Raw genomic sequence first — 27,853 nt, 5'->3', positions numbered from 1 at the left:
AAACTGCTTATTTTTTACCATCTAGATTATTCCATAACCTTTGAACAAAGGTAATAAAGTTGAATACTCTGTGATTATAAAATGTATAATTATTAGTATGATTAATCTGATATCTACTTTAAAATCCTTATTTTAGTTTTGTCTATATAGTGGAAAGCGTATTGGATGTGGAGTCAGGATTTGTGTTTGATAGGAGGGAAGACATCCTACTGACTAATTGAACTGACCAACATTAGAAAGAGTTGCCGTGGGAGGTAGTGAGTTCCCCTAGTACTATCATCCTGAGGTATTCAAGCAAAGGCTAGATGACCACCTGTCAGGTATGTTGTAAAGAGAATTCTTTGGTGGCTAAGATGACCTCCAGAGTCCCTTCTTACTCTGTCAGTCTCACTTCCAACATTGAGCTGTGTGAACATGGAAAAAATATTTAATCCCTCTCAGTTTCAGTTTCCTCATTTTTAAAACAGGCACAGTGGCACCTGTAGTAACTAACTATTTCAGAGTGTTGTTAATATCAAGTAAGGTAATACATGTAAAGTCCTTTAGAAATCTTAAAGCACTGCATTAAATTAAACTATTGTAATTATTTTTACTTCCAGTTCTATAAAATACAGATTTTGACTCATGTTTTTGGTACAGGGACAACACAGAAGATGCTATGAATGCTAACATTCACCAGCAAGGGCAACATGCATTTACTTCACGGAGGCAAATATCTGAAGAAACAGAAAATTCTGAAAACAGAGATGCTACAGAGGTTTAAAAGAATTTCCTTTTTTTCTATTGTCTTATGCGCATTTTTCATTTTGACTAACGAAGCACTTGTTGCTTCAACTCGTTTTGATTAAAATAGTTTGTAGTTTAAACTAATTCTTTTTGTTTCAGAGCTGGGAAATTATAACAGAAGATGAAGCTACCATATATAGCAACCAAAATCTCCAGTCACTTTTGCCACAAAGTAACTTTGATATTGAGACTTACTTTGTAAGAGAACCAAATTCCAGACCCTCTACCTCTGGAAATTCAGCTACAGGACAACAAATATTCAACTGTGTAAGGAAATCTTAGATTTTATTTAGTTAGTTATTAATAATTACTCTCTAATTCAATTTGGAACCCAAATATTCTTCAATTTGTTCTTCATACTATACTAACAGTGGGGAGTAAGACTGAGGGAGTTAATATAAGGGGTGGGTCCCTTAGACTGCCTTTCAGATGCTTTGGGAATGACTGAACAAAATGTGATTTGTGAATGTCATGAAATGTTATTGCTCTGTAAGAAATAATAGAGAGCATTTCAGAGAATCCTGGGAGGTATGAATAGAGTAAAGTGAGCAGAACCAGGAGAATACTTTATACATGAACAGCAACACTATAAAGAAAAGCCATTTTGAAAGACATAAGAATTCTAATGAATGGAATGACCAATCATGTCTCTGGAAGACCTATTATGAAGCGTGTTACCCACCTCCTGACAGAGAAGTAAGGGGCAAAAGTTGCAGAAAGAAACATACATACATTTTTGAACATGATTATTGTGTGAATTAATTTAGCTTGACTAGGTTTATATGTTACAAGGGTTTTTTTTTCCCCTTCCTTTCTTTCTTTTAGTTTTGAGTTGGAGGGAGGAGAAGAATATCAGTAATGATATCAAAAATAAAAGGACTATAGAAATATTTTTTTCAAAATGCAGGAAAAAAGAATGAAAGGAAACACAGATAGGCTTTTGAAAATAACGTGTAAAATTTGTTTTATACTACTTATTTTAAAAATCATATGAAATGGAGATTCCCAGTTTCAGGGAGAGTTTTTTGAGTTTTTGGTTCTCGTGTGTATAAAGATGCTTTGTTTTCGTTTTTCAACTTGAGAATAAAAAAAAATTAATATACTGCTAGACACTAAGGTTATAAAGACAACATTTAAATAGTCCCTGTTCTTAAGGGCAAATATGGCATGTGCATAGACAAGTAAAAAATACATATGTAATTTGAGGAGAGAATATAGTACTAACAATTTGGGGACATTAGGAAAGGCCTCAAGTAAGAGAGTACCTAGCTGCCTGAAGTGAATTCAATTCACCCAGCACAAATGAACATTTCCTAGGCTTCTGAAAGAACTTATGGATGTGATGGCTGAGTTATATAGTTAGTGAACTTTGTAATATTGTGGAGGACAGGAGAAGTACCGTTAGTGAACTTTGTAATATTGTGGAGGACAGGAGAAGTACCAAGGATTGGGGAAAGTCAAATGAAACAAACAGAAAATAATGAAGTCAGCCAACTAAGGGGCAGACTATTCTGTATAAAGAGGGTAAAGAGGATCTGATGCTTCACATTTTACCTCTGCAAATGAATTTAGTAGGATTCAATCCACTTACTTTTATCAGATCTTTTATATCATCTTTTCATGTAAAGGTCATCAAACTGGTATCAAGAGGCATTAGCCAAAAAAAAGAAAAAAAGTGTTTCCATCATAGTAAAAAAAAAAAAAATCTGGTAGCTACTATCTATAGTAGTAGTGTCAAGCTCAAATAGAAATTTTTATTAATTTAGAAAACCACAAATTAACATAATCTATGTTGTATTATGTTTTTATTTATTTTGTTAAACGTTGACCAAGTTTTTTTAATCTGGTTCCCACCACACCAGGGAGTTTTGCAAGCTACAAGTTTGTTACTTCTGAGCTATAGGAACACTAAAGGAAATCCACTCCTCTTTCTGCCAGGAAAGCATTGAAATGTTACTTTGAGCCTTAAGTAAATTGTTCCACTAGAAGTGGAAAAAAATATAAAAGGCTGATTAGGATAATTAGGACCAGAATTACTAATCCATAGAACCATGTTGTCTTTAGATCTAGGATCCAGGTACTATGGACTTGGCCTTTCAGTCAGCCTTCTCTTTTAACTTTTTTTCTTATCAGCAAAAACCTGCATTCTCACATACATTTGCATCCCAAACATCCCCCCCCCCCCCCCCTGCGCCCACAACACACACACACACACACACACACACACACAAGAACTTAAGAAAAATAAATCCCATTACAAATTCTTTACATTTAGTCCTTTGACTCTGTGTTAGAAGGTGGGTTGCATGTCATTATTCATCTGAAACTGTAGTTGATCATTACACTGATAAAAGTTCCTAATTCTTTCAAAGTTGTCTTTACCATATTGTTGTCATTATGTAAATTGTTTTCCTAAATTTTGTTCATTCTATAGCAGTTCATACAAGTCTTTCCAGGTTTCTCTGAAGCCATCTCATTCATTGTTTCTTACAACACAGTAGTATTTTATCTAAATTTATTTACCAGAACTTGTTCATCCATTCCCTAGTTTATGGATACCCTGTCATATTCTCAGTTTTTGTTATCTCCAAAGAGCTATAAATTTTTTTCTACATCTTTAGAATTTGTTTTGCTTAGGACTAATCCCTCCCTTAATCTGCCCTCCTTCAAATTCTCCTTCATCCCTTTAACCCTTTCCCTCCTATTTCCCTGTTGAATGAAGTGCATTTCTGTTCCCAGCTCTGTGTGTGTGTTTTTCCTTCCTCCAACCAGTTCAGAGAGGCTGACATGTCAGCTACTTCCCCCACCACTTCCTCCTTATGTGTATGGATGTCTACTTGCACCCTCATTATGTGACATCATTTTCTCTAACCTTTTCCCATCTCTGCCATCTCTCCGCCTCCACCAGTGTATTCCTCTCTTTACACTCTTCTCTTATGATCATTAAGACAAAACGTAACTGCTCACAGGCCTTTTCTAATTAGATGCCTTCAATGACCCCTGATGATGATAAGGTTAGAATGTAAGCAGTTTTTCCTTTTTAGGTATTATTTTCTCCAGTATTTTTTTGGGTCTCCTTTAGCAGGCTGTTGACTCGCTTTTCATGATTTTCTTGCATCATTCTCATTTCTCTTTCCAGTTTTTCCTCCACTTCTCTTACTTGATTTTCAGAATCCTTCTTGAGCTCCTCCATGGCCTGTAACCAATTCACATTTTTCTTGGAGGCTTTTGATGCAGGAGTTCTGACTTAGGTGTCTTCCTCCCGCTCCATGCCTTGATCCTTTTTGGCCCCAGAAAAGGATTCCTTGGTCTGTTTGTGCTTCCATTGCTTACTCATATTGGCAGCCAATTACTTGACTTTTAAGCTCTTTGCCACAGTAGAACTCTGCTTCCAAAATGGAGAGAGCTATGTCCCAAATCACTGGGGTTTTTGCAGCTTCCGGAGCTATTAGATGGGTACCCTCTCTACAACCCCCATATGCTCTGGCTCACTGGTCACACACCCCAGGACCACCACCCAAGACCGCAATTCAGATCCAAGCAGGTAAAAGCACGAGCGATTACCCTCTGGATGGTCACTTGTCCCCCCTCTCTGCAGGCCAGGAGCTCTGGAAGCAGCCACTGGGCGGCGGCTGTAGACACTGCACCTCCTCTGCTTCTCCCTCTGGAGGTAGCAGCCTGACTGCGCTCTCCCTGTTTGAACAAAGTTCCACACTGACCTTTTACTTTTGGCATTTGTGGATTGAGAAGTCTGGAAATTGCCACAGCTGCTGGTGATTTACTCTCCTGAAGTCCACTCTAGCTGCTTCTGGTCAGGCCCGCCCTGGGGCTAAAACCATAGCTCAGTCAGGTCTGCGCTCAACTCCCAGCGACCTACTTCCTGCCGGCCTGCCAGGCTTCCTGCTGAAGAGAAATTTGTTTCTCTCTGTCATTTTGTGGGTTCTGTAGCTCTGAAGTTTGTTTAGAGCCATTTTTTACATGTATTGGAGAAGGTGGAAACAAGAGCCACATGGAAGTCCTGCTTCTATTCTACCATCTTGGCTCCACCCTCCAGTTTTTCCTTTTTAGTAAATTTTCATTGTTCATTCATGTTTACCTTATGTTTTTCCTAACTTATATTTGAACTTTGGTCTTCTTATCAGGAATGCTCTATTTCATTAATGATTCATTTTTTTCTTTAGCATTATACTCAGTTTTACTGGGTTAAGTTATTCTTGACTATAAAAGCCTATATTCTTTGTCTCCGAGAATATCATATCCTAAGTTCCTAATTTCTTTATAGTGGTGACTGCTAAACCATGGATAATAAATCTTACTGTGGCTTCTCAGTACTTGAATTCTTTCTTTTTGACTGCTTGCAGTATTTTTCTTTAACCTAGAAGAGAGGGGAGCATGTGGCCTTGAGGCCACATGTGGCCCTCTAGGTCCTCAAGTGCAGCCCTTTGACTGACTCCAAACTTCACAGAACAAACCCTTTATTTTTAGATATTGTTATATATGTGTATATTCTTTAAATTATGTATTATTAATATATAATTATTATTACTGTGAAGTTTGGAGTCAAAGGGCTGCACTTGAGGACCTAGAGGGTCACATGTGGCCTCGGGACCACAGTTTCCCCACCCGTGAAGATCTGAATTTGAGCTGGGATGTTCCTGGGAGTTTTTATTTAGGGATTTCTTTCAGAAGGTGACCAGTGTATTCTTTCTGGAACCTCTTTTTGTCCTGTTACACAAGTTCTCCCTTGGCACTGAGGTCCATCTTGCCCCAACCCAGTCCCCATTGTCAACAGACTTCTCTCTCTCTCTCTCTGTCTCTGTATATTAACCTAGGTCAGAAAAAGACCTGTGACTTTGTTCTGTATTTCCCTATTAGGATTTGCTTTGGTGCATTTTCTATATCTGTTTAGAGGAGTTTTGTGGCTGAGAACTGGGCTACATTGCTTCCTTATACTCTGACATCTTGCCTCTGCCCCTTTGATTCAAATTTCTAACTACTGTATTCTAAAGAAATTCATTAGAAGAGATGTTGATTTGAATGCACTCAGACTTAATAGGTTTGTGATACTGAAATATTTGTACCCTTTCCTTAGGGCCCCAATTCCCAGGGTTCTAGTAAAACTCTAGAATTAGGTTAATTTATTTTAACATCTACTTACAGCATAAGCCAAAATAATTCCCTGACAGTAAGCAGCGCAGAAAGCACTCTTATGTAGCCAAGTCTAGACCACAGGCCAGCAGCTAATGCAGCGGGCTCAGGGTCCCCCAGCAGCAACAGAAGAAGTGCTTCCCTTTCAGATTGCCTGCACATAAGTAGATGAGAAATCATCCCATCTCATCAGATGAACAACCTACTTTTCTCTGTGACACTGAAAGATTATCAAAATGTACCAGCAATCAAGAGGTTGATAATGTTATAAAAAGTCTTGTTTCTGGAAATAGCCAACCAGAAGAAGAAGAAAAAAAGAGAGCAATTGCTAAACAAGGTTATGATAAAGCCAGAAGACAATAATACCCTTGAGTTACAAAACTGACAGTCAAGGTCTAAAACCATGAAGAACACTTGTAGAAGCACCACAAAGACAAGGTCCACAGCAGTACTTACCTGTGACCATTGACTAGAGAAAGATTATATTGAAAATTTAGAGATTTGTCCAGATTATTAGTGTAAAAAAAGACAGTATCTTCAGTACATTAAGCTCCCAAAGGCCACAAGACTATTGCCTACTGGGTTCTTGGTTCACAATTAAATATATATGCCCAGAAGACATTTGAGAACAATCTCTTTTATCAAGAGAAACCAAGTGAGGTAATACAGATCTGTTTAAAAAATAAACAGGAAATTTGAATTTTGATCTCTGTTCTTTCAAACAGAGAAGACAGAGAAAATGAAAGTAGAGGAAGATATATTGTCTCAACATAGTAGATTCTCCAGGTAGGAGGCAGAAAGTCCACAAACCCAGGCTTATGTTCCAATATAGTTGCTGATGTCTCATCTATGTGGAGCAGAAGAACCTGGCTACCCTTTGGGACTCCATTTATGCCATCTTTGCTGCAAACTGCCTATCACTGTGCTTCTTTCTGACCCTCTGCTGCTATTCTTCACCCTGCCCAAGTCATTCAGGCTACCCTTGGAGTGCTCCCACTGTACTGTTTAAAACTTGGGATAATCCTGGTGAAACATCCTACCTTTCCCATAGTGCTCAATTAGTATCAAAGTCACACCCTTTGCTTTAGAGGAAGAATCTATTCAAACAACTATTACATTAGGCAAATAGCAACCCCTAATGTGGAAGATGGTTCAAAAGGGAGGAATCTAAATCATGAGCCAAGTAAATGTAAACCAGTTTTATAAGCATTATATTTTAATGAATATTATCTTGTAAATGTAACTATAAATTCTGATTACATACTGATGACAAAGCCAAAGATTTGTCAGAAATCTCAAGTTATTTGGTGTTTATGTTTACTCTAAGAACCACCCTAAAAGAAGAGGGAGTCTGCAAACATATACTTTTGAGGAACAACCTGCTCTTCCTGTGGTAAGTTTGACCTCTCTTAAGTCATTAAAAAACAATGTTATTCAAATCACTGAGCCTGAAAGGTTGTGCTATTACTCCAAGTCTGTCAGCTAAATACAAGTCAGATGTATTCCATGGCCAAGTTGGCTTTAGGATATAGCATGGATGGATGGATGGATGGATGGATGGATGGATGGATGGATGGATGGATGGATGGATGGATGAATGAATGGGTGTTTATTAAGCTCTTATAATGTGTCAAACACTCTGATACAAAAACAAAGATAGTCTTGACTATCCCATTCTTATAGGGGTAGTGGTGGCCAAGAAGGGTATTTTGGTTTAGAAATTCACAATGAGTGGAGCCTTAGGGGAATAAATTGACATACCCTTTCTAGTAACATTGGCCTTATTAATTAGATTATGGTTCCAGAACTGAAAAGTCATGGAGATGAGAAAGGGATGCAAAGAGTAAGCAATTAACCAACTGCAAGGTGGTTAGTGAGCAGATGCAGGAGAAATAAATCAAAATGATGTCTTGAGCCACCTGACAGACTCACTTAGCAGTGAGGATCCAGACTTATCAGTAGTATATGCTAACTTTTCTGGCTTCTTATGATTATGTATTTGCATAAATGCAAATTTTTTGTTTGAACCTAGTTCTAGTCTGTGCATATGCTCTATTTTATTTTGCTTTTAACAGATCTATGGTTTCATTTGGAGTAGGAAGCTCCAAGTTAAGGGACTTTCTCCAAAAAAGTAGATCAGCACCTGCTCTACTACTTGGATTCTTGGATATGTATGGCCCAAGGGCCAGAGAGGACTGAGATTTAAGTTGTCCTAACTTTGAGGCCAGTACTTTATTCACTATGCCAGAAAGCCTCTGAATACTGTTTGTAGTGTATGCTATACAATGTTCGTCACTTTATTTTTATATTTTTGATACTTCTTTATACAACTTATCTTTGTCAATCGTTATCACTATGTAGGTACTCCATTGCATTGATGTACCAGTTTGTTTAGTTATTCCCCAACTGTTTAGCATTTAGATTTTTTGCCGTTTTAAAAATTACATAAAATATAGTTAATGTTTTTTTCTGTATTTCCTGTCCTAAGTAGTTGATTACTATTTCAAAGAGTTTTGTGACTCTTGCTATGTATTGGCAGATTGCCTTTAAGAAAGATTGTACAATTTGCATTATATAAGAGCTCTTTTGCCCCAGTGCTCCAACTTACATTATTTTATTTATTTATTTTGCCAAGTTGATATTCCTGAGTTAGTACTTCTTTGTTTTTATAACTTGTGTTTCTTTAACTATTAAGGACATCATTTTCAAGTGTTTATATATGCTGTTTGTGTTTAATCTTTTGTGAATTGTTTGTTTATATTCTTTTACTATCTATATATTGGAGATTAAGTACCATACAGTGGTAGTATCAAACTCAAATAGAAACATGCCTATACATAAGGATCCCTGTGGGCCATATATTGACATAGGAAACTACACGTTTGGGGCGGCCAGGTAGCACAGCGAGTAAGAGCACCGGCTCCAGTGTTGGGATGACCTGGATCAAATCCGGGCTCAGATGCTCAGCACCACACCCAGAAATAACTGGCTGTGTAACCTTGAGCAAGTTACTTAACCCCAATTGCCTTAAAAAAAAAGAAAACTACACGTTAACCTGTTATATTTTATTTTTGCTGATTTTATTATATATTTCCCAATTAAATTTTAATCTTGTTCAGGTCATACTTGGGAATATTGTGAGCTATGTGTTTGGCACCTCTATTTTACCTATTATTTCAGTGCCTGTTTTACAGAAGACCTAGGAAGAATTGATTTCCATATAACTCAGACTGTAGTAGATCTTGGTCTTCAGCTTTTGTCTAGAGTTGTGCTCTGCTTATCTTCTCTGACCTATATTATTTCAGCCCTATAATCTGCGTGTTGGTTGGTCTGTACCTAGAAGTTAACTCATAAATTATCTGCCTGACTCAATATGATGGTACATCAGTGAATTTAATTACTATTTTATTTGGTATACTGCTTTAAGTACTTTAAATATTTCCTGTGTTTCTTTTAAAGAAAACTATCAGTAAGATAAATATTTCTTCTAATTAATGATAGCTTTAAATTTTTTATAATTTTTTCACCTATTAATGTTTTATTTAGTTTTTGCCTACTTCTTCTGGATTACCACCAGGCTGGGAAGAAAAACAAGATGATAAAGGAAGATCATATTACATAGATCACAATTCCAGAACTACAACATGGATGAAGCCTGTTACACAGGTACCCTGTAGCACATGTATAAAATTGTTTTCTAATTGAGTTTAATTTCCTTTGGAGGAGATATTTCATATTTCCTTCATATTTTATTTATTGATGTGCTGACACTGGTGCTAAAAACTAATACTACTTTTGACAATCACAGGTAGTACATCAGTTGCTCAACAGTTATTTACTAAACACCCACTATGTGCATTAGGAACTTGGGAAGACCAAAAAATGGTTCTTTCCCTCTAGGAACTTTACAGTCTATTAAAGGATACATGTACATAAGTAAAATAAATCAGCCAACAAACATTTATTAAGTTCTTACTTATGTACCAGCTCTGTACCAACCTCTGGGGGTAGAAAACAAGGAAAAGACAGTCGCTACTATCAAGGAGCTTACATTCTAACTAGGAAAACAGCACATAAAAGGAAGCTGATGGGAGTGCGGTGGAGAGAAAGGTACACAGCTTGCAGTGTTGAGTGTCTTTGTTCCACTATAGGCCTACTCACATTCCATTATTGGTTTGCTTTTTATTTTCTGGTTGGTTAGTTTTATTTGCCAAGTTGATGGACCTGAATTAGTACTTCTTTGTTGGAATGTGGTGGCAAAGACTGAAAAGTCAGAAGTGAGTGTGGGAGAAGAAAGAGTTCCTCAGATTGGAACTCATCAGTGGCAGAAGCAGGCCAGAGTCAGAAGGATGTTCCACAGTGATAAAGCCAGAGAATTGGAGAAAAGAGGCCACAGACATTGAGAGAACTTCCAGGGTGAAATGGAAGCTGAGTCATAGCTACAAATTCCAGGAAATCAGAGTCAGAACAGAGAGAGGAAAAACACATAAGTATAAGAAAATTTGGGTGGAGAAGCACTAGCAACAGTGAAAAAGGAGTATATGATCAGCTTATATTTTCTGCAAGTTAATTTTTGAGAAATAGAATAAATGATATTAGCATTAGTGAATTTTTTTATAACTTCATTTTTGATCTACTAAAATCTTACTTTGGTATTTCATCAATCACTGAAGGTGACTTTGGATTCCTAAAAGTGGTACCAGTTCTCATACAGACCATATTAAGCTAGAGACACTTCAAATGTGTGACAGTGATGGATTTTTATGTCTACAATCCAAAAATTAACCTAAGTTTGAAGAGACTCATCAGAAGACTGCTCACAGTACTTTATAACAGTTGACTAATGAATGGAGGATATTACTTTTACATGAATGGAAGGAAGAGTATAATTATCAGAGGGACATATAACAATTTAAGACACCAGCGATTTTTGTAATGTTTTGTCTTTCTCTTTTGGCAGTAGTGAATGCATTCTGTCATATTTTCCCACTATTTGTTGCCCAAATAATTTAAACTATTCTAAAATAGCTCTTTGCAAGTCTTAAAGTACTATATAAAAGTCAGATATCATTATTATTATTTTAGTCCTTTTAATTCCATCATTAGTGCTTAAAAAGCTTTTAGCATTATCTTTTCCATATTATAAATGTTATTTGGAGTCTGGAAACTAAGGACTACGTATTAGAAACTGAGATGTGTGGTTTAAATATCTTGTATTTTTATCTCTATGATATACCCACACCAAGATTAATGGAACTAGATAGTTTACTAATCAAGTTAGAGTCGTCCGACCCTTCCACGTTCTAGAGAAGATTGTGAAAACAATAAATTTAGATAATAGAATAAATTTCATTACTGAGTAGTTCAGAAATACATACACACATGCATATATTCACTCATTCAACTAGCATTTTCTATTTATGTTATCATTACATATATTATTTTTGGCTCTGTTACTCTGATTTACATTTATCTGTTTATGAAATCTTTCTGTGCTTCTCTGTATTCATCATCCATCTCATGACTCTAGACTTTTTTTCTTGGCTTTCCCCCACAAAGACTTATTACAGTAGAAAGAAGAGAGGGAGAAGAGCATTGTTTGAATCTTACTTTCATAGGATTTGTCTCAAAGAGGGAATAACATACTCAGGTATAGAAATCTAACTTATCCTATAGGAAGTAGGAGGGAAAAGAAAGGGGAGGGGGTAGATCGAAGGGAGGGAAGAAGTAGGAGGGGAAAGAAAAGGGAGAGGACTGATAGAAGGGGGGGCAGATCGAGGGAGGCAATGGTCAGAAGCAAAGCTCTAGTGAGGAGGGAAAGGGAGAAAGGAAAGAGAAAAGCCTAAATGGGAGAAAATTGGATGGAGAGAAAGACACAGATAGTAATCATAACTATGAATGTGAATGGAATGAACTCTCCCATAAAACAGAAGTGGATAGCAGAATGGATTAAAAACCATAATCCTACAGTATATTGTTTATAAGAAACACATTTGAAGTAGAGGGAATCACACAAAGTACAGATGCAGAAAAAACTTGATAAAACACAACTCCCATTCCCATTAAAAACACTAGAAAGCATAAGAATAAATGGAGTTTTCCTTAAAATGGTAACTAGCATCTATCTAAAACCATCAGCAATTATTATATATGATTGGGAAAAGCTAGAATCATTTACAGTAAGATTGAGGATGAAACAAGGATGTCCATTATCACCACTGTTATTCAATACTGTACTAGAAATGTTAGCTTTAGCAATAAGAGAAGAAAAAGAAATTTAAGGAATTAGAATAGGCAAAGAAGAAACAAAACTTTCACTCTTTGCAGATGATATATATCATGGTATACTTAGAGAATCTAGCAAAAAAAACTACTTGAAGTAATAAACTTTAGCAAAATTGCAGGATATAACATAAACCCACATAAATCATCAGTATTTCTATGTATTACTAATGAAGCCCAACAGCAAGAGATAGAAATAGAAATTCCATTTAAAGTTACCATAGACATTATAAAATATTTGGGAGTCTACCTGTCAAGAGAAAGCCAGGAACTATATGAATACAATTACAAAGCACTTTTCACACAAATAAAGTCAGATCTAAGTAACTTGGAAAAGCATGTTACTCATGGATAGACCAAGCTAATATAATAAAAATGACATTTCTACCTAAATTAATTTACTTATTCAGTGTCATACCAATCAGACCACCAAAAAATTATTTTATAGACCTAGAAAAAATACCAACAGTATTCATCTGGATGAACAAAAGGTCTAGAATATCAAGGGAATTAATGAAAAGAAATACAAGGGAAGGTGGCCTAGCCATACCAGATCTTAAATTGTATTATAAAGCAGCAATCATCAAAACTTCTTGGTACTGTCTAATAAATAGAGTGGTGGGTCAATGGAATAGGTACACAAGACACAGTAGTTAATGACTTTAGTAATCTATTGTTTGATAAACAGAAAGACTCTGCTGGGATAAGAACTCACAATTTAACAAAAAACTACTAGGAAAGCAGGAAAATAGTATGACAGAAATTAGGCATAGACCAACATCTTACATAGTATACCAAGATAAAGTCAAAATGGGTACATGATTTAGATATAAAGGCTGATACTGTAAGCAAACTAGGAGGCAAGGAATAGTTTACCTGTCAGATTTATGGAAAATGGAAGGACTTGTGACCAAACAAGAGGTAGAGAACATTATGAAATTCAAAATGGATAATTTTTATTACATTAAATTGTAAAGTTTTTGCACTAACAAAGCAAAGGCAACCAAGATTAGAAGAGAAACAGAAAACTGGGAATCCATTTTTACAACTAGTGTCTCCAATAAAAGCACCATTTCTAAACTATATAGAGAACTAAGTCAAATTTATAAGAGTACAAATCATTCCCCAATTGATAAATGGTCAAAAGAATGTGAACAGGCAGTTTTCAGAGGAAAAAATTAAAACTATCTATAGTCATAGAAAAAAATGTTCTAAATCACTGTTGATTAGAGAAATGCAAATCAAAATACTGAGGTACCACATCACACCTATCAGATTGGCTAACATGACAGAACAGAAAAATTATAAATGATGGAGAAGATGTGGGAAAAATGGAATACTAATTCATTGTTGGTGGAGCTGTGAACTGATCCAACCATTCTGGAGAGCCATTTGGAACTATGTCCAAAGGGCTACAAAAATGTGCATACCCTTTGATATAGCAATACCACTTCTAGGGCTGTATCCCAAAAAGATCATAAAAATGAGTAAAGGACCCACATGTACAAAAATATTTGTAGCAACTCTTTTTGTGGTGGCCAAGAACTGGAAATTGAGGAGATGCCCATCAATTAGGGAATAACTGAACAAGTTGTGGAATATGAATGTAATGGAATACTATTGTGCTATAAGAAATGGTGACCAGGCAGATTTCAGAAAAACCTGGAAAGACTTCTATGAACTGATACTGAATGAAGTAAGCAGAACCAGGAGAACATTCTACATAGTAACAGCAACATTGTATGGTCACTAACTTTAATTATCTTACCTCTTCTTAGCAATGCAAGGATGTAAGACAACTCTAAAAGATTCATGATGGAAAATGCTATCCACATCTAAAAAAAGAACTATGGAGTTTGAATGCTGATCAGAGCAGACTATTTTCTTTTTTTGTTTTGCTTTTTCCTTTTGTTCTAATTCTTCTTTACAACAGGACTAATGTGAAAATATGTTTAGTGTTAATTTATATGTAGAGCCAATATCAGATTGCACACCATCTTGAGATGGAGGGGGTGCACAGCAAGGGAAGGAGAGAAAATTTGGAACTCAAAATCTTATGGAAGTGAATGTTGAAAACTAAAAATAAATTAATTAGTATTTTTTTTAAAGTAGAATTGGCCAAATGAAAAAGGAGAAGCAAAAGCTTACTGAAAAACATAATTTCTTAACAATTAGAATTGGGCAAGTAGAAGCTAATGAGTTGATGAAATATCAAGAAAAAAACAAAATCAAAGAATGAAAAAGTAGGAAATATGAAGTAGTTCAATGGAAAAGCAACTGACTTGGAAAATAGATCAAGGAAAAATGGTTTAAGAATTATTGGACTCCCTAAAAGCCATGTTCAGAAAAAGAAACTTGACATAATTTTCCAAGAAATTATCAAGGAAAACTGTTCTGACATTCTGATATTCTAGAACCAGAGGGTAAAATAGAAATTAAAAGAATTCACTGATCTCCTGAAAGAGATTCCAAATGAAAACTACAGTCAAATTCCAGATCTCCCAGGTCAAGGAGAAAATACTGCAAGCAGCCAAAAAGAAACAATTCAGATATCGTAGAAGATGATATTTTGGAAACTAAAAGAGCTAGGATTACTACCAAGAATCACCCACCCAACAAAACTGAGTATAATCCTTTAAGGGGAAAAAATAAATATTCAATGAAACAGAAGACTTTCAAGTATTCCTGATGAAAAAAATCAGAGCTGAATAGAAAATTTGATTTTCAAATTAAAGACTCAAAAGAAGCATAAAGAAGTAAACAGGAAAGAGAAATCATAAGGGATTTCAATCTGGTTAAACTGTTTACATTCCTGTATAGGAAAATGACACTTCTAGCTCTTAAAACTTTCAAATTATTAAGGCATTTTAGAAAGAGTATACATAGACAGATGGCATGAGCGGGAGTTGAATAGGATGGTTTGATTAAGAATAAAATTAAGCGATGAGACAGAGGAATACACTGGGAGAAGGGGGAAAGGGAGAGGTAAAATGGGAGTAAATTATCTGACATAAAGAGACATGAAAGCTTTAATAGTGGAAGGGAAGATGGAGGCAGGGGGAGGCATGTGAACCTTACTCTTATCAGAGCTGACTCAAAGACGGAATAACATACACACCCAGTTGGGTATAGAAACCTGTCTTACCATACAGGAAAGTAGGGAGAGAATGGGGTAAGAGAAGGGGAAATTCTGATAGAAGAGAGAGTGGATTGGGGAAGGTAAAGGTCAGAAGCAAAACACTTTTGAGATTGGACAAGGTGAAAGGTGAGAGAGTGAGAGTAAGATAAACAGGCAGAAAATAGGATGGAGAGAAATACATAGTAATCATAACTGTGATAAAAAATTTTCTATTAATTTCTCTAATAAATACATCATTTCTTTAAAACATAGAGAATTTAGTCAAATTTATAGAAATGAGCCATTCCTCGGTTGATAAATGGTCAAAGGATATGGTCAGGCAGTTTTCAGATGAGTAATTAAAGCTATCTATAATTATATGAAAAAATACTCTAAATCATTATTAATTGTAGAAATGCTAATTAAAACAATTCTGAGCTGCCACTCTACACCTGCCAGATTGGCTAATATGACAGAAAAGGAAAATGAGAAATGTTGGAGGGGATGTGGGAAAATTGAGACCCTACTGTACTATTGGTGAAGTTGTATACTGATGCAACCATTCAGTAAAGCAATTTGGAACTATGCCCAAAAGGGTTATAAAACCTTGCATACCCTTTGACCAAGAAATATGGCTACTAAGTCTGTATCCCAAAGAGATAAAAAACAAAAAGGAAAAGGATACAAAAATATTTATAGCAGTTCTTTAATGATGGCAAAGGATTGGAAATTGAGGGCATGCCAATCAATTGGGGAATGACTGAATAAGTTGTAGTATATGAATGCAATATTATGCTATAAGAAATGATGAGAGGGGGTGGGTTGGTGGTGTAGTGAATAGAGCACCAGCCCTGGAGTCAGGAGGACCTGAGTTCAAATCCAGACTCAGACACTTAAACACTTACTAGCCGTGTGACCTTGGGCAAGTCATTTAACACCAATTGCCCTGCCTTCCCCCCTCCAAAAAAAAAAAAAAAGAAATGATGAGTGGGGAGATTTCAGAAAAACCTGGAGAACAGTTGCTGAGAGAAGTGAGCAGAACCAGGAGAACATTGTACACAATAACAGCAACACTGTGTGATGACCAGCTCTGATAGACTTAGCTGTTCTCCACAATACATTGATCCAAGACATTTCTTCAGCACTTAAAAGGAAAAATGCTATCCATATCTAGTGAAAGGACTGATAGATTTTTATTGCAGAGATCAAAGCATACTTTTTCTTCACTTTTTATTTTTCTTGGGTTTTTTTTTTTTGGTCTCTGTTTTCTTTTACAACATGACCAATATGGAAATATGGTTTCCATGACTGTACCTGTATCACCTATATCAAACTTCTTGCCTTCTCAATGAAAGAAGGGACAGAGAGAATTTGGAACTCAAAAAACTTTAAAATGAATGTTAAAAATTGTTCTTAAATGTAATTGGGGAAAATAATAAAATATTTAATTAAAAAATAAAATAAACACACTTTGTCCTGTAGCAGTGTGAGTTAACCCACAAAATCTATTTTTAATACATTATAGGCAACAATAGAGAACATTCAGATATCATCACCCCAAACTTCTTCTACATCTGCTCCACAGCTCATAGCTACAAGTGATTCATCACAACCCTCCTTAAATCAACAATCTCAACTTGAGCAAAAATTTCTTCCTAAAGGCTGGGAAGTCCGACATGCACCAAATGGGAGACCTTTCTTCATTGACCACAATACCAAAACTACTACCTGGGTAATTTTAATAACTTTTGGTTGATTTAATAAGCCTTTATTAACCAGTTGCATTCTGTGTACTGGATGTTGGAGATGTTTTAAATTAACAATAATAATAATACGTTAATAATTTTAAAACTGTTCATATTCTATTTTACATTATCATTTTAAAGTCACTGAAACTTTTTTGATATTGTCTTTATGGCACTTAATACTTATTGTTATATATAATTATAATTTTTAAATAATAATTTGTTCTTGGGGCAGCTAGGTGGCTCAGTGAATAGAGTACCAGCCCTGGAGTCAGGAGGATCTGAGTTCAAATTCGACCTTGGACACTTAACACTTACTAGCTGTGTGACCTTGGGCAAGTCACTTAACCCTAAGTCCCCTGCCCTCCCCCCTCCAAAAAGCAAAATAATAATAATAATAATAATTTGGTCTTTCATATACTAGTTAAGCATGGTTAAGAAGATGAAAGTGGATAATTTTCATGGAAACCCTGTTGCAAAAGAAAGTAATAAAATATTAGTGTCAAAAAATTGAGACCAACATTCTTGACCCCCAAAGGAGGCTTTTCAAAAGAGTAAAAATTCTCCACTATACTAATCATGATTTTGAGCAAGCATTTGCTTTTATTTAAATAATGAGGGGAAAGGGATGCCAATATTCTTTCTTTTCCCTCTCATAAATATGAATGCACCAAAGGCTTAACAAAAATTAAAAATTTCTAAACATCATTTAAATCTTTTTTCCATTGTATGAAAAAGACATTTCTTTTAAAATCGCACTGTGTAAAACTTAGATTTTCCTTTAATCATCCTTATGCTATATTTTTAATCAATTATGGAGTGTTTAAAAAAGTTCAATGAAATTTTAACTGTTTTCATCCAAAGTCTATGGAATAAATCAACAAGCATTTTGTAATTACCAAGCAACAAGTATTATTTAAGTGTTAGACACTATGGATAGAAATACAAAAGCATCGTTATTCCTACTTTTAAGATACTTCTCCTAGGGGAATATAGCATGTTCACAGACGAGTAAATATAGGATATGCACAAAATAAATACAAACTTATTTCAGGAATTAGAGGCATTCTAACTGTGACTGGTAATCAAGAGAGGACTTGAAGGAGGTAATACTTGACACTCAAAGGGAGAACAGGCTTTTGCAAAGACATAGAAACAGGAGAGAGCATTGAAAAATTATTAGACTTCCATTTGCTTCAGCAGGCTGATCCTCTGTTAATGGAAGGAAATTTTAAACAGGATTTATTTTTAGTGCAACATAATAATGTCATCTCCAGTATATTTGTAGCTTCAGACTTGATAACATACATTAGGGAGAGTTAAAATATTATTGGAATATATTTCATATAAAATAAATTTATGTAAATAAATAGTTCAAGTAACATAAATAAGATAAATTGGTGACTTTTTAAACTCTTCTAAAATACATCTTTTGATAAAGATTTCATTTTAATACCAGATAAACTTGACAGTGCAGATAAATTGAGGCACCATAACATAGTGGAAAAAACACTGGAATCAGAACAAGAAGATCTGGGACTGAGTTCTGGCCCCATTATTACCCTCCCAGAGCCATAGTTTCATCATTTTTAAGGATGAATAATAATACATGCACTACTGGGAAAAGCAGCATAGAATGAATTAGAGTCAACAGACCTAGATTTAAACCCTAGGTCTCTGAGTGTGGACTTGCCATCTGACCTCACTAGACTTCATTTTTCTCATCTGGAAAGTGAGAATTTTGGAGGGGATGATCTTTAAATTTCTTCCAAGTCTTAATTCTATTTGGGGACTCAGTATTCTGTGACATATTGTCATATTGTTATCAATAAGCTAGGGTGATACTGCTATTTAACCTTCTTTCAAAAAGAATTTACAGTTTATGAAAGTTCTCCAGAAAATGTCATTTTATTTTATCTACCATTATAAGAATTAATTTTCCTCTGGAAAATTCAGGAAGAAAATCTGCTTTGTGTGTTTTATAGAAGGAATTTACCTAGGAAAATCAGTTTAAAAATTGAGACCAGTATTAGATGGATTTAGAGTTTTTTTGTTATATGGTGCAGCAACTCACCTCCCACCGTGAATGTGCCTCTCCATTGCCCTCAGAGTGATATTTGTTTTATACTGTTCTATGACTTAAAACCATACAACAGCATTGGTAGAATATTGGTATTAAAAATGTGGTTCTTTATTAAAAGAAATCTGCAGTTTCCCAAAGGTAGTGCAAACTGTTTTCCTCCTTTTTAATTCTGGGTCCATTCATTTACAATGTCTGTCCAAGATATACATACTTCTGGGTAAGCTCTATAAGTTGTCCACACAACTGCATTTTATAATGCAATCAGTAAACATTCTCCAGCTACTTGTTTTTTCTAATGTAAATGATTATCCCAGAGACTGGCTTATAGTCACATAGCTAATGAATGTCACGTGCAAAACTCAAACCTAAAACTTTTCACATCAAAACCAGTATTTTTTCCTACTACTTATTCAGATTTTTGAGACTTGAAATTTCAGTCTTAATTCTTAAATTCTCCATAAATTAGTGTGTAGAAGAAAATACTACGTAGACAAAAACACCAAAAACAAAACCTACATTTGAAAAGCAGTAACTAAATCTAGATAATTTCCGTAAAAGAGATGACAGTTAATATTGATCTCACTCTGAAAAAAAAAATTATCGTCAGCCCTTCTTTTGATAGTATAGACTTGACAAGAGTGGTACAAAGAGAAGTAATCATCCCTAGCCCACAAATTATGAAGAATTATAATTACAAATGTACTTTTTATTTAAAGGAAGGAATTGGAAATGTTATTCAGTATGGTAAAATAAAGTATCGTTTTCATCATGCTTAAATATGGTTTTTGGTTTTGTTCTTTCTGTTGCTCTACCAAAAAAAGGAAGATCCAAGATTGAAAATTCCAGCTCATCTGAGAAGAAAGACATCCCTTGATACCACCGATCTAGGACCTTTACCTGTAAGTTTTGGGAACTCTTGTAGATATAACTTTATTCTATGGAACATGTTCGATTTTGATGTATGGTAATATATCAACTTGTATTTTTTTAGTATTTTAAAAATATGCTCCCAAATCCTGATTACTAATTCTGACTTCTTGCTGCAAAAAAAATGTAACATGCTATATCAGATGTAATATAGTACCACTGACATTTCCTTATCTAAGCAGCTTTAAGTTCCCCCAAATAATACTGAAATCCTTTCTTTTTTATAGCCAGGATGGGAAGAGAGAGTTCACACAGATGGAAGAGTCTTCTACATAAATCACAGTATGTACATTGTTATCTTCAATTATTACATTTTTGTTATATTTAATTTTATGCATGAGAAAGGAAAAGAATACATTTTTCCCCTCAGATATAAAAAGAACACAATGGGAAGATCCTCGATTGCAGAATGTAGCAACAACTAGACCAGTAAGTATGTGTCTGTACTTTTCTAAATACAATTAACCCTGAGTGATCCTCTCATAAATTATCTGTTTGCAGCTTAGTAGGCATTGAAAGAGAAAAAAAAATGAAATTGCTTCTACCTTCAGTCTCAGCTACCAGACAAGGCCTTTTAAACCAAAATACTTAGTTATCCCCACCCTTCCCTAACAGCCAGGGGAAGGTATGAAGCAAACAGACGCTAAGAAAGAACAACTAAGCTCAGGCTGGTGCTTTGCATTAGTCTGAGTGGAAATACTCCACAACAGGGAGAAGTTCAACAGAGGCCAAGATGGGGGAGGTAGGCAACTTTCTAGCTCCCCCTGAGTCATGTCTTGATTATTTTGGTTGAAATATTGTGAATTCTCACATTAAATACACCTATATTGAAATGTAAATATGAAGATGTGTAATGATTGTTGGATTGCCCTCTGTTTAGTTTTAGCAGTACCTCTATCTCATTCATTGTATAATCAAATTGGTGATAGGACATAATTAGTTGTAAATAGTTATTTTTTAAGTTGTAGTTTTTATGATTTTAACTGCCCAAACAAGGTAGAATTTGAAGTTGCAATTTCTTTGAAAGTGCTGTTTTGATATTTATTTCTTTCAAGTAATGCTCTGAAAAGGGCAGTTATTTCAGCACAGAAAAATAAAAGTTTAAAAATGTTTTTCTGTTTAATAGAAAAATAGTTTTGAAAGTTTGTTTAAAAATGGAAATGTTAATTTCTAAGACTTCTATCCCATGAAAGAAAGTCCCGAGATCTAGCCATTCTATTTTAAGAATTTTACATTACTAAATCTGTAATATGATAAGAATTACTGGTCACAACTGTATCTTAAGCAGATAAATATTTATTTATTTGCTTTTTGGAGGGCATTTGGGGTTAAGTGACTTGCTCAAGGTCACATGGCTAGTTTTTGTGTTAAGTGTCTGAGGCCACATTTGAACTTAGGTCCTCCTGACTCCAGGGCCAGTGCTCTAGTCAGTGTGCCACCTAGCCGCCCCAAGAAATATTAATTTTTAAAACCAGTGTTTTACATTTGGTTTTCTTAAAATTTAATTTCCACATGTAATACATAGAATTTATGAAAAGAAAATATAGGGGAAAAGTAAAATTCTAAGTTATTTCAAAGGAGAACATTATGAAACTTACTTTAATTTCCCAAATTTTTCAACCAAAGGCTGTACCCTATTCCAGAGATTATAAACGAAAGTATGAATTCTTCAGAAAGAAGATGAAGAAGCAGGTTAGTAACACATATAATAAATATTTGCATTTGTTAGAATAAACATTGTGGGAACTGGCAGTACATAAGAAAAAAAACAGTGCAATTTTAGTTGTTGAATTTTAAAGTTCTTTTTTTAAAGAGGAAGAAGAAAAGTAAAAGAAAAGAGCAGTGTTGTGGGAGGGTTCGTTTTGTTCCTTTGAGTTTGCCCATTTGTTAGTTAACTTAAACTTTGGGTAGGTACTTTTTCTTCCTGAATCACCAGTGCTAATGGTTCCTTGGGAAGAGCTTGATAACCCAAGAAAATAAAGGAATTAGGAGTTGACTGCCATGCTCTCTCATTTTCAATTCCCATCCCAGAAAAAATCCATAAAGTTATCCTGACCCATTGAATTCAATGAACATTAATTAAATGCTTGCTGTGTGCAAAACACTTTTCTCCATGCTGTATACAGAGACAATGAGGAAACAGTTCCTGCTATCAAAAAGCTTACATTTTACTGGGGAGGAAACAAGAAGTACACAAATAATAAGTAAATACAAAATAATTTCATACAAATAATAATACAAGAGGGAAAAATACTAGTGACTGGAAACAAGGGAGGAGATAGCATGGGAAGGGGGCAGGGTCATGGAATGAAATGATGGGTCAGAGAAAAGCCTTGTGTAGAAAGCAGTACCTGAGTTGTGTTTTAAAGAAAATTAGGTATTTTAAGAAGCAGGTAAGAATTAAGACCATTCCAGACATAAGGGAATACTGTGCAACTTGTGAGACAGGAAGCAATGGTATGTCATATATAGGGGAGCAGGCCAATTCGTTGGTAATTAAGAGGGCATAGAGTAGAATAGTATGAAATGAGAAAAAGAATAGTGGTGAAAGTCTGTGGAAGGACTTAAATGACAGACTGAAAATTTTTTATTTTATCCTAGAACCAGGAGGGAACCACTGAAGATTTTCGAGTAGTGAGTTGACATGATATAATTTATATTTTGGAAATATCAGTTTGGCAGCTGTGTGGATAATGGATTGCTGATTGGAGAGGCTGGAAGCAGGGAGACCAGTTAGGTAAACTGCAGTAGTGCAGATGAGAGATGATAAAATCCAGAATTGTAGAGTTATTGTGAATGGAGAGGAGGGAGTAGTTGTGGAAAATGTTGTGGAAATAAAATCAACCAGACTTGTCAACTATCCAAATATAGAAAGTGAGAGAGTAAAAATTCAAAAATGACTAAGGATGCAAATCTACATAACTCAAGGATGTGGTGCCCTCAATAGAAATAGTGGAATTTAAAATGTAGATGCAGCTGGAAGAGCAATATAATGATTTCTATTTCGGATTTTTAAAATCTGAGATGCCCAAGGCACATCCTTGGAGAAACAACCATCAGACAACTGGAGAAGTGGGACTAGAGGTTAAGAGAAAGATTGGGGCTAGATATGTAAGTACCTGGATATATAGATTTAGAACACATAGATTTCTATATATAAAGATGATAATTGAATTTATGACAGCTGATGAGATCACCAAGAGAGGAAGGGGAGAAGAGAAGAGAGCTTAGAACTCCCACACTATTGAGCAGGAGAAAGATAGGAAAAGAGAATGAGAATGATTGTTCAGATAATAGGGATCAGAATAATCAAGACAATGTAGTGTCAAAGAAACTATGGGAAAAATGAACATGTGAGCAGAGGGGATATGCATTCCTATCCATTCTTCACCATCAAAGAAAGATACAGAAACCAGAAGACCCCAAATTAGTTAGAGACAGAGTTAGGCTTAGCGTTCAATTGTAGAACTTCAAAGAGGTCATTCATTCAATCAGTAAACATTTATTAAGTGCCTACTATGTGCCAAGCACTGTGTATCCTAAATGGAGATTAAAAAAAAGACTAAGACTGTTCCTCCCATCAAGGAGCTCATAGTCAAATGGGGGAAATAACAAGTAAACAAATATATACAAACAAATTACATGCAAGATAAATAGGAAATAAATAAGAAACTCGTTATGATTAAGAGGGGCTGAGAAAGACTTCCTGAGGAAAGTTGGTTTTTAATTGGAATTTAAAGGAAGTCAGGGAAACCAGGAGGTGGAAATGAGAAGGGAGAGCCAGGTATGTAGGACAGCAAGTGAAAGTGCCCCAAACCAAGAGATGGTGTATCTTTTTTGTGGAATGGCAAGGAGGCCAATGTCCCTGGAACAAAGAGTATGTGACAGGAAGTAGTATATAAGAAGACTGGAAAAGTAGGAAGGGACTAGGTTATGAAAGACTTTAAACACCAAGTATCGGATTTTGTATTTGATCCTAGAGGTGATAGGGAGGCAGTGGAGTTGTCATAGATTAGACTTTGACAGGACCCGAAAGATCATCTAATCCAACTTTCTCATTTTACAGATAGGGAGTAGTTTGAAAAGTTTGAAGAGAGATTTAGAGTAGCTGTTATATGGTAGATGTAATGGAAAGTCAGAGGCAAGAATTACTCTTCAGCAGTGAGCCTAATTGCACTTTTGTAGTGAACCTAATTGTTTTTGTTGCCTCATTTTCTCTAAGCAGCATTCAAAAGCGCATGAGTAACAACAGTTAAGAAGGCTGATGGTATAAGTAACCCTGGACTGAATTTTGAAAAGATGAAGGCAAGGGACTAAAGGGAAACTGATAGTGTATGGTTGAATTTGTCAAGAATACGAAGAGAAAAGTAAAATCAGGATGATGATGAGAGACTGATAGACAAGGAGTTTAGAAGGAACAAGACAGAGGAAAAAATTAAAGGAAAGGAAGTTGTAAGGATTTTAAGAATTCTGGATTGTGTAGGTAAAACAGTTAGTTGTTAAGCTAAAATGGAATAAAAATAGAGACCAAAGAAGTTTGGGAATTTGATGAATAGACAGACCTGGTAGTTTTCAAAGAGAACTTATCATGTAGATTGAAGTCTCTAAGAAGCAGAAGTCCAAGTAGATGGGAATACTGAACTTCTTGAAAAAGGAAGTAAATGATTGTGATGAATTTTGTAGGTGATGAAAATGAATGGAACGAACCTCAAATGGAAAGGGCTTGGTGGCAAAGGAACAATCTGGAAAAGTGAGGGATAGGAATATGCCTGTTTTTACTCTTGGCCAGTGCTTAAGGGGGGCAGGGGGAGGGGAGGGAGAGGTGTGAAAGAGGGAATGCCTAGTACTAGAAAAGTAGCTTAAATGGATCCCATCTTATAGGATCCTAGTTTTGGAGCTGTAAGGGATCTTAGAGGTTATTTAATCTTACCCTTACATTTTACAAATAAGGAAACAGGCCCGGAGAGTTGAACTGATTTGCTCAAAATCAAAGCAGTAGTGTTATGGTAGTGATTTAAACTTTTAACAGGTCCTTCAAATATAGAGCCCCTTCTATTCTACCACACTCCTCCTTGTTTTCTGGGAGAGAATGTAAAGTGAAGATATTTGAGACAAAAGAGAATTGTAAATAATAGAGTGGTCATTTGGGGGGATGCAATTGAATGGGAGGGCAGAGAAGGATATAGGCTTTTGGGACTGGGGAAGGAGTAGGGTTAGATGGGTACAGATGAATTATAGTAAAAGATAGGAGTGGTAATTCTAACCTCAACAGGGATAAAGAGAGAAAAGGAAAAGGGAATTTGGCCACCATAGCATAGAAGAATGACCAGTTGATAGGGGCTTCTCTGAGGTACTGAGATGACTAAGCAGAGTTAATTTTAGGCCTCACTACCTCAGATTCCCTTCTGGGAACTTCATACTAAGATAATAATGATGAGGCTCACCCAGAACATACCTTGAAAATTGCAGAGGTACTCAGTTCCCAATATTTGAGTCCCTAGAAGCAGTGATTCTCCCTAATGCTTTTTATGCTCTAAGGCTGGGGATTTATGATGAATTAAGGCCTTCCCTCAGACCAAGCACTTTATTACCCCCTGTACCTATGAGTCATATATAAGGAGAAGAGAGCCAAGTGGGGCTCTGCTTTAGTCAGGAGACAGGGGAGAGAGGAAGGCTCATGACAGCTTTAGGTCTAAGCACTGTTATCCTTCAAGACTAGGGCTTCATAAGTCATACTGTAAAACCTATTACACATTAATGAGATAAGTAAACCCAGGTACAAATTCATTCATTAATTTTGCTTAAACAGCTGTTTATGACTTGTGACTCCTGATTCATAGGAAATTGTATTTAGAACTGGAAGAGCCTTCAGTGATTATCTAGTCCAACCCATTCACTTTACAGGTGAGGAAACTGAGGCTGAGACGTTTAGTGATTTGCCAAAGGTTCTTAACCCCTTTCCTAAGATGTGACATCTGCATCTTTCACTAATCCCTAATTAAAAACAATGTGTCACAGGCATTTGGAGCTAAGTATATTAATTTACTTCTAAAGCTATTTTAATTAATTCACTGGTTTTCTTGTTCCCTTTAACAATTTTAGGAACTACCTTCTTCAGAAAATTTAATGTAGTCACATAGTTCAAAGCCAAATTATCACTTCCAATAGGATAACAAATTAAAAATAAAATTATTTTCATCTAGGTTACACTATATAATAGTACCATATATACACACATACACATACATGACACAGAAACAATGGAGTGAAAACACTAAACTCAATTGTGATTGAACAATGCCTTCCAAACATTAAACTTGCAATAAATTTTTGTTAAAGTGCATAGGAAGAGGAGGAGTAAGAATAGGAGGAGAAGTAATCTATCCAACTTTTTCCCCTTTGGTATCCTGGTCTCTATATTATCTCCTGTTCATGGCATCCTGTCTTGCCACTATCCTTTAACTCATGCTGCTATCATTAAATGGAATGAATTCATACCCTTTCTTACTTTTTAAAAATTCATCTTAAAAGGACCATGTCAAGTCCTATTTTCTCCATGAATTACATGCTAGTACATTTATTATATTTAATTTAGCTTGTCGCTGTTTATTATATTAAATTGTGCTCTATTTTTTGTGTTAATTTTTAGCTCCCTGATTAACTGTAGCCTAACTGAGCAGCAGCAGATAGGCTATATTTTAACATACTCTGTTGTCCAGTAATAGACTTTTCATGAACAGTGAAACAATTTTATATAAGACAGTTGTATTAGCCCATAAATGGAATAGATAGTTGTTCTCTTGGTATGATTTGAAAGAAACAAAAAATTTCTGATGATCAAAAATAACAAAACTATTTTACTAAATGCTGCCTGAACTTTCCACTATTAGTAGAAAACTACATCTCAAACTACTTGCTCAAGGTAAAACACTGTATTTCATAATATACCTTATTAAAAATGAAATGTTTGAGCAGCTAGGTGGCACAGTGAATAGAGCACCTGCCCTGGAGTCTGAAGGACCTAAGTTCAAATTTGGCCTCAGACACTTAACACAAAAACTAGCCATGTGACCTTGGGTAAATCACAATCCCAGTTGCCCTCCAAAAAGCAAAAAAAAAATGTTTTAGATGGCATTATATCATTATTAGTCATTAGCACAGTGGCCTTGATTAGTTTATAGTAACTCATAGTTGCATAAAATTAACATAGTGATTTACATTTTTATACATGATCTCATTTGAACCCTCAACAACACTATGGTAATATCGGTATTGTTTTCTCCATTTTGCAGATGAGGCTGAATGTAAGTGACTTGCTCATGTGTAAGTTTTTTCACTAGTAAGTGTAAGCAGTGGGATATCAACACTGACAAGCAGGGCTCTATTTTGCATTGGAAACAGGACATGGTTTAGGCATGTTTTCATTAAAAGGACAAGGAAGGGAGGGACACCTGGCCGAGATGGCTCCCCTAGGTCAGACCAGAGTGCCCAGCTCCCTTATGCCCTATACCTACTCCAACAAAACTTGAAATTTAAAACAGAACAAATAATGATCAAGAAGTGCAATGAGAAATTCGTTAGCCAGAACCTCAGGGGTGGTAATAGGAAAAGGGTACACAGGGCCTTTCCTCTTCAGCCTCCCCAGTGGCAGAAGCTTCTGCCTCCACAAAGCTTACTCCAAGAAGGTATGTCTGACCCAGCAGGTACTTCTCCTTGTATACACACACAGCATTAGCTCCTTCCTGTTTAAACCAACCCCTTCCT

The 27,853-nt window shown here is 35.5% G+C and overlaps 1 protein-coding gene across 6 annotated transcripts in view; it reads left to right on the top strand.

The window, feature by feature from the left end:
- Positions 1 to 27,853, top strand: part of NEDD4 (NEDD4 E3 ubiquitin protein ligase) — a 155,950-nt gene that overhangs the window by 104,309 nt on the left and 23,788 nt on the right. For 5 of the 6 annotated variants that reach the window (XM_069098108.1, XM_069098107.1, XM_069098106.1 and 2 more), the window contains 9 exons: positions 640 to 757; positions 886 to 1,053; positions 7,262 to 7,327; positions 9,481 to 9,600; positions 16,860 to 17,066; positions 19,984 to 20,061; positions 20,317 to 20,371; positions 20,460 to 20,518; positions 21,716 to 21,781. In XM_069098108.1, coding sequence (XP_068954209.1) covers positions 640 to 757; positions 886 to 1,053; positions 7,262 to 7,327; positions 9,481 to 9,600; positions 16,860 to 17,066; positions 19,984 to 20,061; positions 20,317 to 20,371; positions 20,460 to 20,518; positions 21,716 to 21,781 — 937 coding nt within the window. The remainder of the gene's footprint in view (positions 1 to 639; positions 758 to 885; positions 1,054 to 7,261; positions 7,328 to 9,480; positions 9,601 to 16,859; positions 17,067 to 19,983; positions 20,062 to 20,316; positions 20,372 to 20,459; positions 20,519 to 21,715; positions 21,782 to 27,853) is intronic. The other variant, XM_069098109.1, reaches the window with a different exon arrangement.

This window comes from Petaurus breviceps, unplaced genomic scaffold (genome assembly GCF_028583685.1).
Source record: "Petaurus breviceps papuanus isolate PSGF00001 unplaced genomic scaffold, PetGlider_PUasm1.0 37, whole genome shotgun sequence".
NCBI lineage: Eukaryota > Metazoa > Chordata > Mammalia > Diprotodontia > Petauridae > Petaurus > Petaurus breviceps.
This window is presented reverse-complemented; position numbering and strand designations above follow the sequence as displayed.